We start from the raw sequence: 17,730 nt of genomic DNA, 5'->3' as shown, positions 1-17,730 counted from the left end.
TACACTAAAGGGGAAGGGGGTGGACTTAGTCTCACAATGAGCTAGCAATAATGTGACTCAAACTCGTCTTTGGTGAAAATCGAATCTAAGACATCTTACTTATAAATAAAGAGGAATATTACTCGACTGTAATACTAACTTGGCAAATTTAATTTTTTAATCTTAGGTATTGCACACACCGTCAAGTATGACAACCTTCAACATTTAGAACCGTTAGATCCAACCAAGAGTTGATTTAACTTTCCAATTGAACCCGTATTTAGTATCACTTGTTACTCTCTACACCTACATTATATTTTAATTTATCCATTTTTTCAGCAACATGGAAGAAAAAGAGAAAAGAAACATTATGAACAACTAGTCTAGCTCTAGCGACCGCAAAGTAGTTATCAGAAAAAGTTTGAACTAAACAGGAAGAGATTTCGCAAGGTTTTGAAAATCCATCTCGCTATTTAAACCCAACTTAGCTAACTCGTTAGATGTAAAATTATGTTCTCTATGAACATACTACAAATTAGTATTTCTTTAATCCCAACATTACTTTGTAAACTTACCCCACTCTAAGAAACTTAATGTAGTATATAAATTTATTTATACATCCAACTAAATTAATTGGTTATTAAAGGAAAAAAAAAAAGTACCAAGACCTAGCACTAGAGAGAAAGAGAGAGATTGAAAGTTATCGTTTCTATTTCGAAGTCTTAATCCAAATTCTACACATATGTAACCCGAACGGAGATATGCTTTTGCAAAAAAATGACAAAACACAAGGTACGTAGCTATTGAAAACCAAACAAGTTTGAGTTTAGGATATTGTTATTCACACACTGCTTTTTATCTCACACACTCTTGTTACTTTTTGTTCATTGATCATTATCTTTTTCAATTCATTTGATCTGACTAAAAATTAATAAGCGTGTGTAAGAGGTAAAAATGAGTATTTTGATAACACCACCTAAGTTTAAACCTTATTTCTTATCATTTTCAATCTCAGTTTCACGCTGTTGTGACAACTTCAGTCGCAGGTACTCCAGCTACGGCACAAATTGCAAGGGCATTTGGAATAGTGTTTCAATTCATAACTTGTATCCCAAGTATCATGTGCCACTGCTTCCACTTCAAATGGTGAACAAACTCTTCACCATTCCTATCTTTCTTTTAACTTGTGTGTCAAGGACTTGTGTTGTACTCCATTCTTCTCCCCTACATGAATAATTCAACAAACTTTTAGTAACTATTTTATGTCATTTATCCAATAAAAGAAGATATAGATATGTAAAATACAACATACATGTATGCGTTCATGATATTTCATTTGTTTATAATTGGTGAATAAAGGATGAAAGTAGGAGAAGGACATGTGTCATGGGTATATTGTCATGTTCGCGTCTCATGCCAATAAAATAAAAATGTAAACTCCACGTGTCTTTATTTTATTGGCACGAAACAAAATGTATGTTGTTCTTCAGAAGTAAACCAGCAAAAGTCCGGTGTTGTGTTAGGTGAATGGTAGCCGAATACTAATGGGTGAAGGATTGAAATAGCACAAACACAACACACAAAATTGTTAACGGATTTCCCGTTTAACACCTAGGGAATTGATTTTCACATACCCATTTTAGCTTCCTACACACCCCTGTTTAATCGTAGCCGTTGGTTCCGTTTGATGTATCCAATGCAATGATCATAAATAGAGAGGTGTGCGTGAAAAGCACTTCCCTAACACCTATTCATAACAGAACTTGATCCTATATGTCCACACGACACCTGCACAGCAGGAAAAGGACCAAAAATATATGTTGTGCTTATGTCGAGTTAAGATGTTGTGCAAACTTGGCCAAATCTCAAACCACACAAATGGAAAGTAAATACAGAAAATGATTACCCATAAATTTTATTAAGAGTCTTTTCCAAGAGTATTGCAGAGCCACCAGCTAGGTCATCTACCTTCTCCCCATTTTGAAGAAACGGAATGTTGGCTGCAAAAGAAATGCACACATCAACAAAGGAAATTAATTTTGGGTCTACGGCATAAAACCCCAAACTATAAGGTTGATTCAAAGTTAGAAGCCGATCTTGAAGACCCTGCAAACATATAAACAGTGTAAGTAAACGATGCGCACAAATGTAAAATTTTCGTGAGTTTGAGGATCAGTTTGTCGGATATCTTCGAAGATCTTATGCCAGCTTGAAAGCAACCCTATAATTTATGAGGTTTCATGTAGCTGACCCAATTAAATAAGCGAAAATATGTTTCCCAAACTATGTTAATATAATGTATGGTTATCTTTACCAAATTATTAATTATGATGTGGTACAAATTACAAGTTACAACACAAATTAATGAATTTTATTTTAAAAAAAAACGACCCCAAGCCAACAAAGCTCTCCGCTTAGCGAAAGTCGGAGAGAAACGTCTATCGTACGTAGTCTTATCTTTGCTTTACAAATATAACTAAACATATGGTTCAAATTACACTAAGTATCGAATATTACATCCAAACAAAACAAAACAGAAAAAAAAAGAATCATTTACCGTACAATTGATATTGTACTCTCTCATTGAGAGAATACACAAATCTTAAGATCGACTAATCTTGCAGCAAAGCAAGAAAAATATCATAATTGTTAAAAACTAAAATGATTGGCAAAGGATTTGGTCAAAATGAACAGAAGATCATTTTACAATGCCATAACAGATGATGAATGATGATTTCATACAATGCTACATGTGGGAATTCCTTAGCCCACCTATTGATGACTGAATGTATGAAGCAAAAGTCTGCAGAAGAAGAGTAAACTAAACATAAGTTGAAAAATAGTACTTGGTTGCATGATTTTGCCGTTGAAAGTAAATTCATAAGAACTTACCATCTGTTCGAGCGTCATAGAAGCAGAAGACCGCTGACGAAGATTTATCTATATCCCAATGAATTAATGAAAACACATAAGCTAAACTCCATTACACTAACAAGTTTTCTCAAAATAGAACAAATTCAAACAAATTTAGATCAATTTAGGTTTAAAATAAGTATTATATATATATATATATATATATATATATATATATATATATATAATTGCGCTGAAGAGATTACCTTGAACTCTATTATTCTCCAAATCATACTAATCCTTTTCATACAAAGAAATTTCAGGGGGAACTGAAAAATAGGGTATTTGTGGTTACAGCAAAATGGGTGTAAACAACAAAAACACTGACCTGAAGGAGTGATAGAGTACCTCCGAAGAGGCGCCGGTCTTCCCATGGCACGTGCATGTCCCAAAATTTGTTCCACATATCCAGTCAGGATAGTCTGATAAATTGATAAATAAAATAAAAATGAGATAGGGTGGGTTAGAGTTAGGGTTGAATTAGATACATGGAACAGACAAGGCGGGGTTACAAACCTGAAGAGGAGGAGAAGGGGCGACTCCTGTGTTGCAGAAAATCAAGGTTTGGTGGGGGTGAAGGTGGTGAAACCGGGACTGAAGTTAGGGTTAGGGTTTGGAGAGAATTACACGGATGAGCAAGAGCTGCACAAGGGTTAGGGTTGTCGCATAATCCCTCATTTTAATTTTGATTGGGGAGTGTTTCTTTTCACAAGTTAATAGGGCCATCAAAAAAAAAAAAAAAAAAAGGGGCGCGCACACACATACACTACCACTATTATGGTAAATGCAATTGACTAATAAACTCTTAGTGAAGCTTGTCAGCAAATTTTAGAGTTTTAAATGCTTCATCTTCTAACTATTTTATCACCAAATAGACGATTCCTGGTATTGGTAAATGACATGATGGTAGATAAGGCAAACTTAATGACTTTGTGAGTCTTCTCGTACTTTTAAAGGATGAACAGTCGTAGTAAAACTATCAATTGGTCCTCATTTTTTAAGGAAAAAAAATAGTTAAGAACTTTCTACCTTTTCCCTTGAAATCCATCTCCACAATAGTTTAGTTTTGGGAGACTTTTATGTGACAAGGACAACGATGATACAGTGATTTAAGTAAACTGCACATTGACATGTTAAACATAAGACATTCAATACCGCTATGTAAGTTTCTCTCCCTATTTTTCTTAGGAACAGCGTGCCAAGTCACCACCACAACATTGGGGCCATATTTTGGGCCGGCCAATCCATAAAATATAGATTATATTGCGCCTATGTTTTTGTTCACCGTCAACCCGACCCGATTTCAAGCAAAGGTCAGATCAAGGACTATAGTATTCAAATCCAACGGTCAGGTCCAGTTTTAGTTTGTAGTACGTTTGAGGTCTAAAGACGACGACTCAACCATGGCGGGCAGATCGACGGCGGCGACACAGCGGAACCCCCCGCAGCGCCGGCGGATTTCCAACTCTTCGAACCCCAAAATTCTCAAGGACCCTAAATTACTCTTCGCTTCCGCCTTGCTTCTCTGCGATTCGTTCCTCGTAGCCCTTATCGTCGCCTATGTCCCCTGTAATCTCCCTCTCTCTCTCTCTCTCTCTCTGTGAATTCGGATTGGTGATATCGTGAGTGTTTGGTTGCAGATACGAAGATAGATTGGGACGCGTACATGTCACAAGTGAGTGGTCTTCCTAAAGTTCTTCTCTTTTTTTCTATATTCTGTGTGGTTACTGAGAAAATGACAGTATCTGATTGACAGGTTAGTGGGTTTCTTGGTGGAGAGAGAGACTATGCGAACTTAAAAGGGGACACAGGGCCGCTGGTCTATCCTGCTGGTTACCTGTACTTTTATTCTGCTATTCAGTATGTTACAGGAGGCCAAGTTTATCCAGCTCAGGTGATCACTTTTTTCATATGCGAAAGTTTTTCGCTGATGTTTAGTTTCTAACCATAGTTTGTGTCTGATGGTTTTGATTTCTATTTCGTGTTTGCAGATTTTGTTCGGGATTTTGTACATTGTAAACTTGTGGATCATTTTGTTCATCTATGGGAAGACTGATGTGGTATGACAACAATCAATCTTGTTTTTTGTGACTTTGAAGTGCTAATTCTGCTTTAACGCGTTTTGGCCGCTGATTTTGATGTTGCAAAGTTGTGATTGGTTTTATTAACCGTCTGTTGTACATGCTAATTGATGACAAGTGACAATATAAATGGGAAGGTTTGCTTAGTTCCATGGAAATTGTAGTCAAACTAACTGTATTACAGATTGGATATTTAGAAAAGTGTTACTGGATATTGAAGATAACAGCTTATTGTTTTTCAGCTGACAACTTTTGCTTAAACTGTAATTCTCCTCCCTTAGGTATCAGCTCTGATTTCAGCTTCCAATGCCGTTTTGGTTGTTGTTAGGTTCCATGGTGGGCTTTTACCTTGCTTTGTCTATCGAAAAGGGTGCATTCGATTTTTGTGCTTCGTCTTTTTAATGACTGTTTGGCCATGATGCTCTTGTATGCTTCGTTGGCTGCACTTCTTTACCAAAGATGGCATCTTGGACTGATCATTTTCAGGTAGCATTTTACATGCTTGACGAACTTTTTTCAAGATAAACAATAATTGTTTTAACTTTGGCTTTTGTTATCTATCAAGTGGAGCTGTTTCAATAAAGATGAATGTGCTTCTCTATGCTCCACCTCTACTACTCCTCATGTTAAAGGTAATATTAATTTGTCTTTGACCATTTATTTAAGATTCGTGCGTGGGTTATTTGCTAAAATTTCTCAAGCACCAACACATCTTTTACAGGCTATGAGTATCAGTGGAGTGATATCAGCTTTAGCTGGTGCAGCGTTACTACAGGTGCTTACCTTTTCCTTTTGTTTTCAACAAAATAATGTTTGCATAGGCTTGAAAGTTTTCAGTTGATTCAGCCTTGCAGCCTTGATGCACATTCTATTATTTTTCCTTTTCCATTCTTAGAATTCAGAGTAACCAACTTTGGTAATGCGGAAGTTGAATGTATGTGTTTTATTCCAACATTGTTAGGTGAGCTAGACTTCAAGATCCTCAATTCAAGAGCATTTTCCAGTCGGGGTGTTCATTTGTTGACAGCTATTTGCTGAATGGTTCTGCAGATACTGTTGGGGATGCCTTTCATCATGTCTCATCCATTTGCATACATCTCAAGAGCCTTTAATCTCGGTCGAGTCTTTATCCACTTCTGGTACATTCTTCGAACATATAATTTAAGATCTATAAATGAAATTTTTCCGTTCATATTTTTGAGCGCATTTAGCAACACATGGTCTATTTTTCATTTGAAATTCCTTTCCTTGATTATTTCATGCAGTTTGTTGTTGGAAAATAACATGCGATCTTTTTCTCAGGTCTGTTAATTTCAAGTTTGTTCCTGAGCCAATATTTGTATCGAAGGCATTTGCAATCTCTTTGCTGATTGCTCACCTTGGTTTGCTCACAGCTTTTGCTCATTATAGATGGTGCATGTAAGCATAACTGTGTAATTCTTTTTAATAAGTTGTATTGGGAATTGGTGTGGTTTATGTGTTAGGTGTAAGGATCGTTCTATTTTTCCCGCAAGATAATAGGAAGTTGTAAAATTGAAGTTATGAATATGTTCCCGCCAAATGAAAACATTTGTTCTGCTCTCAACGTATTTTCCATATGTGACTATTACAACCTCCTGATACCCCAGCAGGCACTAAGATAGGCTCTTGTCTACAATAACATGCAATTCTCTAGTATCTTGACAAGTGACTGGTATTTATAGATGGCCAAATGATTGTGTATTTTTGCTGAATATGTTTTGGTAATCGTCTTGTGCAGGCATGAAGGCGGACTCTTCAAATTTTTGTATTCTAGACTTGATCCTTTAAAACTCAAATTTGCTCTGACAAGTTCATTCCCTTTGAAGAAGTCCTCTAATAGCCATTCATCCACCAGAGTTCTTAGGAAAGAATGTAAGTAGAAGGCCTCTGTAATAAGGTTTTTTTTCCTTTCTACGTTTCCTTATAGCTGATACTAACGTGGGCATGGTAATTTTAGATATTGTGACTACTATGTTTGTCGGGAATTTCATTGGCATTGTATGTGCTCGATCATTGCATTATCAGTTCTACTCTTGGTAAGTTTTGCTGGATGATGTTCTGTATAAATTATAACTTGTAGCCGGACAGCTCTACTTAGAAATGCATGGTAGCTAATTTACAATATAGAAGGATCTGTAAAAGTTGTATCCTCAAACGTGATGGTAGGAAAGCTGAGGGCCTGAATCTGAATGCAATTGATGTCAATATATCTCAAAACTATTTGGAGTCGTTCTACTAAAATTCCTGATCTATAAGCTATATATTCGTTTATTTTGTTCATAACACACGAAGATCTTTTACTGCAGGTATTTCCATAGCTTACCTTATCTATTGTGGAAAACGCCTTTCCCCACAGTACTGCGGTAGGCTTCTTTATCATTGAATCCTTAGGCTACATAGTCTTCACTAATTCTTGTATGATTATTACTTTGATACCGATCATTTTGTTGATTGAACTTCGTTTATTTTGGACAGTGTAATGTTGTTTATTGGGGTGGAGTTTTGCTGGAACGTCTTTCCTTCTAGCATGTACTCGTCGGCAATGCTTCTTTTTCTCCACCTAGTAATACTGGTCGGTCTTTGGTCCGCCCCACCTGAATATCCTTATGTGGACGACAAAGCATCGACTGAAAACAAAGATAAATGATGCTGCATTTACTAGTTCTTCTTAAACAACGCTTATACAGACGATACTAAATCCGCTGATGTAGAACAAAGGCAACTTCCAGCTTCTTTTTCTTCCCTTGTACTCTACCAAGCATTAGGATTTTGTTTCTTCTCTTGAAATTGTTGTTCCGAATAGTGCTCTTCTTGTTTTGAGGACACAGTCGGGTTTCGGAATCGAAGACTTCCGATGTTTAGCTTATAATTTATGGAGAATTTGAAAGTATTAGACGATTGACCAACTAGCTCTTGATCTAGTATTACTTCTCTTTCGATTTTTGAATGAGGTTTGAATTTTGATCAAGGAAGATGGTGGAAGTTAATTCCTTTTGTTTCTTTCTTTGTTCATTGACATTGGAGAAATTAATTATACAAGATTGATTAACACTATTGTGTGCAGGTTAACTTGGTTCGAGTTCCTCCTTCATCTGGGACCTTTAAGCTAAATGTGGATGGTGCTAGGCTTGGTTCTAACGGGGTAATTGGAAGTGGAGGATTAATTAGAGATTGGCACAGTAACTGGATCACTAGTTTTATTGCTAAAAAAAGAGTTGGAGAAGTTCTCCATGTTGAGCTTTGGGCTTTTATTTTTTATTTTTTTAATTATTTTTTTTATGGGTTGAAGATTGCTAAAGCTAGAAAATCATCCCCTCTATAGTCTTGTCTCAAAGTGTAGAAGTTTGATCATATATAACTAGAGTTGTAATTTGCAGCATGTTCATAGAGAGCGTAATTTTGCAGTTGACGGATTAGTCAAATTGGGTATAAGTAATGAAATGAAGTTTCAAGAACTTGCAGAGCCTTTTCTTGTTTAGTTCATTGCCCTGAAAAAAAATAACTTTTAGGAGAGTAATATAATTTTCCCTAAAACCAAAAAGCAGAGCAATTTATTTTTGTGATAATAAAAATTTGAATTTCAGTGGCGCTCGGCTTCCCAACTTCCAAGTTATTCACTTTCCAAAAATGCCCACCGTCACCTTCGGCCAGAAAAAAAAAATTTAAGTTTAAAATGAGGGACATATCAGTAATTTCATTGGAAACGAATCACCGGAACCATAAACCAGAGGCCACACCGCACCCAACGCACCCAACGCATCGCCATTGCAGCTACTGTACGGACGGAAGCAGGAGCAAGAAGGACACTTCCCAAAGTTGCAGAGAATGGTAATTGCAAATCATCGTTCTCGCTTTCGTTATTTTTCTCGAAACAAATCTTTCAATTTCACCCAATTTCGTCGCTAGGGTTCCTAATTTTCCAACTCCGATTCGATTCAATTCAAGGTTTTGAATTTATAGCTACAAACTTCGATGCCCAGATTTTGTTTACTTTTGATTTCCACCGCAAAAGCTTGTGTCTTTCTCCCTGGTTGTTGCACTTCGCCCAAATGTGTGTGGCTTTGGGGTTCGTTGGGGCAACTCTGTCGAGCGCTTTGGTTGTGCAAGTGTATGATTTAACTGTGAATTTGTTTTTCTTTGCAGGACGGGCATGATTCGGAGGATCCGAAGCAGAGCACTGCTGACATGTCTGCTTTTGTGAGTGCCTCATTGTTCTCATAGCTTTCGAGTTTCGATTTTTGTTCGGAAAGTGTAGGACTTTTAAGATTATTGAATCATTTGTACAAGAATTTTATGTTGGTAAATCTCGCCTTCTGTGGTGTTCTTATCATGTTTTTTCGGGGTTTGTTTGTTCGCAGGTGCAAAATCTTCTTCAACAAATGGTGAGTTTTTCGAGTTGTAACTTCAAGTTGAGTTGATGCTGGTTGAATCAAATGACTATTACTGATAAATTTCTGTCTGCAGCAATCTAGGTTCCAAACAATGTCCGACTCCATTGTCACGAAGAATATCCTATTCTCACTTTCTTTAATTTTGAAAGCGCTTATTGATCCATGCTAGGTTAATACATTGGAAAGTTTGGTTCTTTAAATGAATATGACTGCTTAATTAAAGCCTTAAAATTCAGTTTTCCATAAAACTATCTTATCGATGTTTGCTGGTTTTGGCTGCGATTTGGGATTGTCAGATCTTAATGGGGTTTGAAACCTTACAATCTGTGTTATATAATTGTAGTGGCTTAAATGAATTCTCTGTTATGTTTCCTTAACTGCGATCACTTGACGAGATGGGCTCTCGCATAAATGAGTTGGAGAGCAGCATCAATGAACTAAAAACAGAGATGGGAATGGAGGGCTCTCCGTCTCCAATGCAGCAGTCCAAGCCAGCGGCAGATGAAGTGAAGCAAGATGAAGGTTCTGCATAAATTTAGTTATATTCTTGCAGATAAACATAGTGCTTGTCTTACATTTGATAAGGTTTTCGAACTTGTGCTAGCTTTTCTTTGTCTGCAATTGTGTATTTGTGCTTGACTGATTGAAGCTGATGTTTCTGTGAGATTATAAACACTCAGTGTGCTCTTGAAGCTAATGTTGTTTGTGATCTATCTTTTGAAAGTCATTAATATGAGATGATGTCTTATCGTGCGTTGTTTCTTATCAGAATTTAACAGTTCATTGGTGTTTATCTTGATTTTTGAATGTTTCGTTGCTGGGAAAACTTTGACACATCGTCCTTGGACCATGATTCTGGAACTCCTTTCCCTACTTTGACTCTGGCCGGCCCAGGTGAGACTTGGTTAATCCAGGCATGGGAAGACGAGAAAAAATACACACAAAGTTATTAGGATAGCTTTCTTTTATATATTTCAGCGATATTCTAGTCTAATCCAAACTAAGAGAAGGGGGATTCGAACTTGGCTACAATCGGATTTGCATATTAGGATTGATTTTTAAGATAAAGCATAATATAAACATTACAATTCACAACATGTTATGTTTAATCCAAGCGATAAACATTGAAAAACATGCTACACCGTTGATCAACTCCGGCAATGAGCAATAGCACTGCATCCACGGTTGTATGGGTTGCTTTGAGCACCTGGCTTGCAGTTGTAGTAGGAAGCACCTCTCTGAGAGCAAGGCACAGTGTTTCTCTGCAGAGCTCCATAGCTTATGTATTGTGAGGTGGCCAAGATGCGCCTGCTGATCTCCGAGTCCATGCCAAACTCATCATCATGATCATCCATGCACTCCGCTACCGAACCCTCACAGCGGGGTCTCACCGGAACCCAGCTCGCCCCATGACCGCTGCTTGCATCAACGGAGATGATCAAAGCACCCACGAAGGCCAAGGAAAAGATAATGGCAGAGGAATTGCCCATAGGTTTTGGTATGTTGTGTGTATTTTGGCTGCCTACTTGTATTTAAAGTTGTTAAGAGTTAACCTAACAAGGTCATGACTTAATTGACTTGCACTAATTCAACCTTGTTCTTATTGCAACTAGGGAAGGTGAAATTGGAATATTCGTGATCTGTTCAAAACCTACCAAGAAAACGAAATTTACCACTGGTAAAAAAAATATGCTGGTAAGATTTACGGGTTGTTCCCGCTCATAATTGCTTTTGCTAAAGGTGCTTTTATCAGAAAGACGTTGAGACACTAATTAAAAAAACCAAGTGTTTCTTGAAAATGCAATTGGAAATGTTCCCCCTCTCCCCGAAGCGCTTGTTGACCCAGAAGTGCGTTTAAGTTTTTCTATCAAACGCTATTAGAAGTGTTTTTAGTCAGGAAAGAGCTCTTTTAGCCATTCTTAAAGCAATTTCAAACGAGTCATGTCAAAATTGAAGCACGCTAGCCTGGATATTCAAATCATAAGTCATTATGCAACTAATCATTGAAATTGATACTGTTTTTGAACCTATGCCAGCAGGCACTACAACAACTTCGAGCAACTTAAGCTGACTTTGATTAAACTTCTTGCTACGTTAGAAGATTCAGACTAATCTTTTTGAAAACAACAGCTAAACAACCCATTCTATCATACTCAGTTGGCCAGTTAGATGTAACGGTGGTTAGGGATGATGTTCGGGGAATTATTTTGAGAGTAAAATGCTCAACCACTTAAGCTATAAGCCCCCACAGAGTTGCGTAACAGCAAAGATGGCTGAAAAAAGAAACTCTGTTGTATATAAACAAATATAGCCGTCCCAAATTCACCGTTTCGTGGTAAATTTACAATACATATGGAGTGTAATGGATCGTGAGTCTGCAGAAGTATATGTAGTACAAAATGACCCGAAAGGGATGATGTTCGGGGAAATATTATGGGGGATGGAAGTGTAAGAATCGGATGATTGCCTAACAGCGGCATCCGTAAGAACTCTCCTATCTTTCTAGTTTACTAAGTAATGCTTCTATAGGCGGCAGCTCCTGCACAATTTGTTGCCAGTCAGGCATGCCCTGCAAAGATATCAGAGTATATTACAGATGTATTCTACTCCGAAACAATAAAAAGGGAAACGAAAAGGAGAAGATGACGCTCGGAGTTAAGTTTTCCTTCGGTTGAACAAGTTTAAACGCTTATGGGGTGTATGGAAACAAATGGAGCAAAAGAAACGCGTATATGTGATAACCAAATCGGTTATTTCAGAAACTCAAATCCAGAACTTAAGTAAATCAATGCAGTATGCACTTACCTTCCCTGATCTTCGAACCCTACCATCTAGGCGCAGTATAATGTAGACATCCTCACCGGGAGTAACTCCTTCGGACTTTTGCTGATCCTTTATCCACCTAAACAAGCATACAAACACAATAACGCGTACAAACCAAATAATGCATATAAACACAAAACATTTTGTCATTTAGAGTAACAAAGTGATGGCGAAACAAGTGCGTAGACAATATAGAGTAGCATGTAACCTTTCCCATTCTCCAGGGGAAACAACCTCAGCCTTGAATCGGATTTCAGCTTTTAACTTTGACTTTGCAGTTATAGACTGAGTTCGTTTCTCGAAATCCTCCTACCATAGAGCCAACAGATATAGTGGGAAGAATGAAACAAATGGTCGCAATCTAAAGCTCGTTCATAACATGCATCTAATTCTAGAAGGATGATGCTTTGCAAAAGAACTGCAGATGAGAGTCTTCGCATCTTACCCCGATAGAAGGCAGAGCAGCAGCTGCCTTTGAAGGTGAACCGAATCCTTTCTTCTCTATTTCAGGTGCCCTAACTTCATCCCAGATGACAGGAACTAGAAGAACACCTCTTCTTAGGAGCTCAGTTCGAAACTTTGCTCCCTGCTGGATACTTAAGGCCACAGTCTCCTTCTTCCCTGCTAAAATAACCTAAATCGTAGACTTTATCAGATCATCGGCATATCCCGATAATGAAAACAGAAATCAGATGTAGAGAAATATCAACATATAAGCTACATAGAAAGATTCCAGATAACCAAAAAAAGCATTGGCACTCACAGGCCTGACAGTGTCTCGCAACTGCACAAGCTCAACAACCCGGTTGGTGGAGAGGCGCAATGGCAATCTCGATAGATTTTCATCACGAGATATTTGTGAAAGTTGTTCCTCCTCCTTCTTGTTTTCCCATAAAAACAATGCCACAAGAACAATAAGACCTGTAGATTACTGATCCAAAAGCTTAGCCATATTAAAATGCAAGTTACATAAGTTCACTCAGTATGATACTCAATCCCTTGATCTCCCAAGAAATTGAAAGAAGACATGACTGCCGGTGAACACCGGACCCAAAAGCTTACACTCGTGAAAGTTGGATATTTTGGTTTTTTATTCTGTTGCTCATTGAATGAATCTTAACTTATATGACTCCAAATATTCTATAAGATTATAACGTTCTCTTTTCGATGAAGCAGAGTAACTTACCGAGAACCATATCTGACAAACGTAGTATTGTTCTTCATAACAAGGTTATCTAGTTGAAGTCACTTGGTACTTTTGTACATCAAAAAGAAGGGAAATTCATACTTTGAACTTTCTATATGCAAGTAAAAGCACTTGACATTACCTCCAATATTAATGGCAACATTGCCGGCAGTTTCCCCGAGATCAGGAGCACCATCACCACCTGCAATTGCACGGAACAGCCTCGGTACAGTAAAGAACGTTGAGATTCCTGCAGCTGCAGAGAAAGCTACATAAAAGAATCTCCTAATCCCACGGAATGGTGCTTGGACTTCACTAATGAGCTTGAGATCTCTCCTAAAACCGTAGCCTATATCTTCCCCACCTAGTCTAGCCTGTATAAACAAGAAATATTTGTTACGGAAGATGTCTATACACGGAGGAAAACATGGCAAATGTTTCAACAACGAATAACAGCTATTTATGACTCCATCACTTTCATAATCCAAATGGTTGAAACAACCAGAAGATGAGATGCACTCTCAAATTTTACAGGACAAAACAACAGGTACACTTAACAGTTCGAGTTTAGTAACAAACCTCTTCTTGCAATTCCTTAAATTCGGGCAAAGCTCTGAAAGAGGCCAAGTCGGGATCATTCAAAATTGTGCCAAATTTGAGGTCATATTCTCTCAAGGCAGTACGTAGACAATCAGCAGCTTTCCTTCCTTCCCCTCTTCCTCAAAAAGTGAACAAAAAACAACACCTATCAGCCTAGCTAAGAGTTAGATGCAGGTAAATTCCAGATAGAAAATACACATTTCGTCCATTTTCATTAGAGTCTGAGATGCAGAAGGAAAACCAATGAAGTAATCCGAATTCCATACTTGTAGGCGTGACAACAGGCCTTGTTATACAGCGCAGCCTGGGCCTCGATCGTGTTGGGGTCCAAACTGAGTGCTTTTTCAAACTGAATTAAGGCATCTTTAACCTGAAAACACCAGGAGCATAGACAATTAGACATGATATCACATAATTCCATACAACAAAAAAAGAGAGCTTCTTTTCACCAAAATACAAATTTCTAGACGTAAGCAAATAGAAACAAACCGCAAAGACACATTTCTGCTTTCCTAAACTCAACATATAAACAACTCTAGCTAAAGATACGATATTTTTGCTTTCCTAACCTCAAAGATGAACAATTTTAGCTCATATTATAGCAAAATATAAAGAAAATCATGAAAACTCGACACATACGCACAGGACGTCCTTTGGCGTCAATGGTAGAGTCAATATTGCCGAAACTGTATCAATAACAATGATTTTTTCTTACTTAGGAAACCGATAACATTAATATCGACACAATATCAATGACATAAAACCATTACGTCCTTTAAAAGAAGACTAAACTTCAACATACCGATCTCGCAAAAGCGTAAAATTTGCTCAATGAAATTGAAAATTGCGATGATTAGTAGGGAAAAATGGGAAACTACCCTTCCTTTGGAGAAGAGCTGGAGACCCAAATTCACACAAGACTCGGGGGTTTCTGTATTGGCTTCAGTGGACTGAGAAGTTGAAGAGCAAGAGATGAGAGAGATGCCGGCTGAGTTCTTGTGGATTTGCAAATGATTAAGCGTGGTGGTTGCTCCGCCGGGAAGCGACGGCCTTTTTCGTGTTATTGGGTTCGACAAGCGGAGCCATTGGCGGTGCAGAGTCGGAGCAGCCACAGCCATTAGAGCGAGTTTTACTAACTCGCACTGTGGACCGTTAACAGCCTATCAACAAACAGAAGCGAATCAGTGTCATGAATCCAGCATCAGCAGAAGATCCACACCGTCCGTAGTTTACCGTTCACTCTTTGGGTGGGGAAAAACCTTACCGCCACCAATGTAATATCCTATTATTTTTGAAAAATGATCATGGAATTCCTTCTCAAAATACTTCCTCGCCAATTCACGCAACTTCGTGGTCACCAAATCATGCAACTTTATGTTTATTAATAAGTCATTATATAAAGTATTTGAGATAATACTGTAAAGGATAGAACTTAGACCTGATATATTTGTTTCATCTGTTTTGGATATTTTTGGTTAGTTAGGTGAGTTGTCCTTTCTGTTAGTTAGATGAGGTGTTAAGTACAAGGCTTTATATGATTTGTAAATATACCAACAATGTAATCTTATTCAAAAAGAAATGAAACCACAATTATTCAATATGGTATCAATCGCCTCTGTTTAAAGACTCTCTCACCTCTGATCCTCTTCGCTTCCTCATCGATGAACAGTTCTTCGTCCTCTTCCTCTTCCAAACCCTAGATATCAACCATGATAGCTAATTCCTCTACATCCGACTCTGAATTCATCCCTCTCCGATCACAAATCAGTGCCCTAACTCTTCTCAGTCGCTGATTTCTTCAATCATGATTCAGAATATTGGATCTTTGGTTCCAATCAAGCTCACCACCACGAATTATCTTACCTAGAGTGCTCTCTTCTCTCCAATTTTTCGCCGGTACAATCTCACTGGCATTGTTGATGGCTCGATGACTGCTCCGCCCAAATTTCTTCGTGATTCGGCTAGAAATCGCACATCCACGTTGAATCCTGAGTTCATGACTTGGTATGAAAATGATCAGAATATCCTGATCTGGATCAACTTTACTTTCTCCGATTCTCTGATTCCTTACATAGTTGGTGTTACATCTTCTTGGGAATTGTGGTCTAAACTTGAATCAAGGCTTGCGACGGCTTCGCAGTCTCACATCCATGAACTTCGATCTCGTCTTCGTAATATCACAAAAAGAGAATCTACCGCTGCAGTTTATCTTCAGCAAATTGAAGAAATCGCTAATGCTCTTGCCAGTACCGATGCTCTGGTTGAGGATTCTGAATTGATATTTGTAACTCTTCATGGATTACCTCCTGACTATTATTCATTCATTGATGATGTTCAATTTCGTCTTAGATCAACTACGATTGATGAATTACATGGACTTCTTCTCAGTAAGGAACTTCAACTCAACAACCGCAAGAAAACCTCCTCAACTTCTATCCAAGCTTTCAATTCATCCACTGGCCTTCTTCCTACACCACATGATCCTCCAAATTCTCAGGTGTTTGTTACACAAAATTTCACCAATTTTAATCAAGGTCGTGGCATGGATCAAAATTTCTCTCACTCCAGAAATTCCCAAAATCGGGGTACGGATAGGAACTTCTCAACTCACAAGAATAACAATCAGAGGAACAACTTCTCTCGTCAAAATAATCAACGCTATAATCGTGGTTCAAGATCCAGTTTCAACAATTCTGGTAGAAGAATCTCTTATCAAATTTGCAAGCAATTTGATCATGAAGCTATCGATTGTCCTCATCGAATGAATCCAAACTATGGCACAAAATCTCAAATGGTATTATATGCAAGTACATCCTCCACTGCTCCCACTTGGCTTCTTGATTCTGGTGCGAGCTTGCACATGACCAACTCATATGCCAATATGGTGAATCTTGAGTCCTACAATGGTCCTGAGTAAGTATACATCGAAGATGGAAAATGTTTACCTATTCTCCACTCTGGCTCTTCAACTATATCTACTTCTTCACATAATTTTGATCTAAAGAATGTTTTACATGTGCTTGCACTCAAACAAGATTTGCTTTCTGCAAATAAATTCATTCTTGATAATTCGTGTTCTGTTCATCTATATCCATTTCACTTAACTGTGAAAGATCTTTCTTCAGAGAATGCGCTTTTTAAAGGCCTCATGAAAGATGGATTTTATCCCTTTCATGCTTCTTCTCCAATTGCTGGTCATCCTTAAGCTTTTGCAACAACATCTAAAGCGTCTCAAGATGTGTGGCATCAGCATCTAGGCCATCTTGCTTTCAAAATAATGAATAAAATTGTTTCCAAGTCTTGTATTTCCATTTATGATAGAATAAGCAAGTCACTGTGTTCAAATTGTGCCTTGGGAAAGTGTTCCAAAATTCCTTTCCATTCTGTTTCTTGTAATACAAGTAAACCTCTGGAACTATTACATACTAATGTATGGGGGCCGTCACCAACTCTTTCTGTACATGGTTTCAGATATTACATTATCTTTGTTGATGACTTTACCAAGTATTGTCGGTTTTTTCCTCTTAAATGCAAGTCTGAAGTTTTTGACATCTTTACTCAGTTCAAGCCTATGGTTGAAAATCTTTTGTCTACCAAGATTGTTACTTTAAGGTCCTACTCTGGTGGCGAATTCATAAGCACTCAGTTCTCTAATTTTCTACGAGAGCATGACATATCTCATCAACTCAGCTGCCTTCACACTCCAGAACAAAATGGCTGTGCTGAGAGGAAACAC

At 37.9% G+C, this 17,730-nt stretch overlaps 5 protein-coding genes across 5 annotated transcripts; 3 read left to right on the top strand and 2 right to left on the bottom strand.

Moving 5' to 3' along the window:
• Positions 1 to 4,246: 4,246 nt before the first annotated feature.
• On the top strand, positions 4,247 to 7,903 carry LOC137742668 (dol-P-Man:Man(5)GlcNAc(2)-PP-Dol alpha-1,3-mannosyltransferase). The gene is made up of 13 exons (XM_068482592.2): positions 4,247 to 4,461; positions 4,533 to 4,567; positions 4,649 to 4,786; positions 4,884 to 4,952; positions 5,302 to 5,459; positions 5,539 to 5,605; positions 5,695 to 5,748; positions 6,024 to 6,112; positions 6,276 to 6,392; positions 6,733 to 6,866; positions 6,952 to 7,030; positions 7,301 to 7,357; positions 7,470 to 7,903. The coding sequence occupies exons 1-13, from the start codon at positions 4,296 to 4,298 to the stop codon at positions 7,639 to 7,641; spliced, it is 1,335 nt and encodes a 444-aa protein (XP_068338693.2). The 5' UTR covers positions 4,247 to 4,295; the 3' UTR covers positions 7,642 to 7,903.
• A 778-nt stretch (positions 7,904 to 8,681) lies between these two features.
• LOC137742712 (heat shock factor-binding protein-like) lies at positions 8,682 to 10,138 on the top strand. Its single transcript, XM_088679371.1, has 5 exons — positions 8,682 to 8,822; positions 9,138 to 9,191; positions 9,353 to 9,376; positions 9,459 to 9,501; positions 9,773 to 10,138. Exons 1-5 carry the CDS (start codon positions 8,820 to 8,822, stop codon positions 9,916 to 9,918), a joined length of 270 nt encoding a protein of 89 aa, XP_088535497.1. The 5' UTR covers positions 8,682 to 8,819; the 3' UTR covers positions 9,919 to 10,138.
• Positions 10,139 to 10,398: 260 nt separating this feature from the next.
• On the bottom strand, positions 10,399 to 10,982 carry LOC137742711 (rapid alkalinization factor-like). Its single transcript, XM_068482650.2, has one exon. The coding sequence runs from the start codon at positions 10,873 to 10,875 to the stop codon at positions 10,534 to 10,536; it is 342 nt and encodes a 113-aa protein (XP_068338751.2). The 5' UTR covers positions 10,876 to 10,982; the 3' UTR covers positions 10,399 to 10,533.
• Positions 10,983 to 11,655: 673 nt separating this feature from the next.
• On the bottom strand, positions 11,656 to 15,406 carry LOC137742713 (protein LOW PSII ACCUMULATION 1, chloroplastic). The gene is made up of 9 exons (XM_068482652.2): positions 14,873 to 15,406; positions 14,261 to 14,364; positions 13,974 to 14,109; positions 13,537 to 13,768; positions 12,972 to 13,129; positions 12,654 to 12,842; positions 12,417 to 12,517; positions 12,191 to 12,287; positions 11,656 to 11,954 (listed from the first exon to the last, which is right to left on the bottom strand). The coding sequence occupies exons 1-9, from the start codon at positions 15,110 to 15,112 to the stop codon at positions 11,880 to 11,882; spliced, it is 1,332 nt and encodes a 443-aa protein (XP_068338753.2). The 5' UTR covers positions 15,113 to 15,406; the 3' UTR covers positions 11,656 to 11,879.
• A 515-nt stretch (positions 15,407 to 15,921) lies between these two features.
• Positions 15,922 to 16,911, top strand: LOC148693291 (uncharacterized). The gene has a single exon (XM_088680356.1). The coding sequence runs from the start codon at positions 15,922 to 15,924 to the stop codon at positions 16,909 to 16,911; it is 990 nt and encodes a 329-aa protein (XP_088536482.1).
• The last annotated feature ends 819 nt before the right edge of the window (positions 16,912 to 17,730 follow it).

This window comes from Pyrus communis, chromosome 11 (assembly GCF_041283825.1).
Source record: "Pyrus communis isolate YQ-2024b chromosome 11, ASM4128382v1, whole genome shotgun sequence".
Lineage (NCBI taxonomy): Eukaryota > Viridiplantae > Streptophyta > Magnoliopsida > Rosales > Rosaceae > Pyrus > Pyrus communis.
Note: the sequence above shows the minus strand (reverse complement) of the source record. Positions and strands in the feature narration are given on the sequence as shown.

Bases quoted from the DNA above. Each gene is read 5' to 3' on its own strand.
- LOC137742668 (XM_068482592.2), top strand. From the start codon at position 4,296: ATGGCGGGCAGATCGACGGCGGCGACACAGCGGAACCCCCCGCAGCGC. The intron at 6,867-6,951 runs GTAAGTAGAAGG...TGGTAATTTTAG, and splicing joins CAGAGTTCTTAGGAAAGAAT to ATATTGTGACTACTATGTTT. The intron at 7,358-7,469 runs GTAGGCTTCTTT...TATTTTGGACAG, and splicing joins CCTTTCCCCACAGTACTGCG to TGTAATGTTGTTTATTGGGG.
- LOC137742712 (XM_088679371.1), top strand. The intron at 9,377-9,458 runs GTGAGTTTTTCG...TTCTGTCTGCAG, and splicing joins AAAATCTTCTTCAACAAATG to CAATCTAGGTTCCAAACAAT. The intron at 9,502-9,772 runs ATATCCTATTCT...AACTGCGATCAC, and splicing joins CGACTCCATTGTCACGAAGA to TTGACGAGATGGGCTCTCGC.
- LOC137742711 (XM_068482650.2), bottom strand. From the start codon at position 10,875: ATGGGCAATTCCTCTGCCATTATCTTTTCCTTGGCCTTCGTGGGTGCT.
- LOC137742713 (XM_068482652.2), bottom strand. From the start codon at position 15,112: ATGGCTGTGGCTGCTCCGACTCTGCACCGCCAATGGCTCCGCTTGTCG. The intron at 13,769-13,973 runs GTTTGTTACTAA...TTGTTTATACAG, and splicing joins TTAAGGAATTGCAAGAAGAG to GCTAGACTAGGTGGGGAAGA. The intron at 12,288-12,416 runs GTTACATGCTAC...ATGCTTGTTTAG, and splicing joins TCCCCTGGAGAATGGGAAAG to GTGGATAAAGGATCAGCAAA.
- LOC148693291 (XM_088680356.1), top strand. From the start codon at position 15,922: ATGACTGCTCCGCCCAAATTTCTTCGTGATTCGGCTAGAAATCGCACA.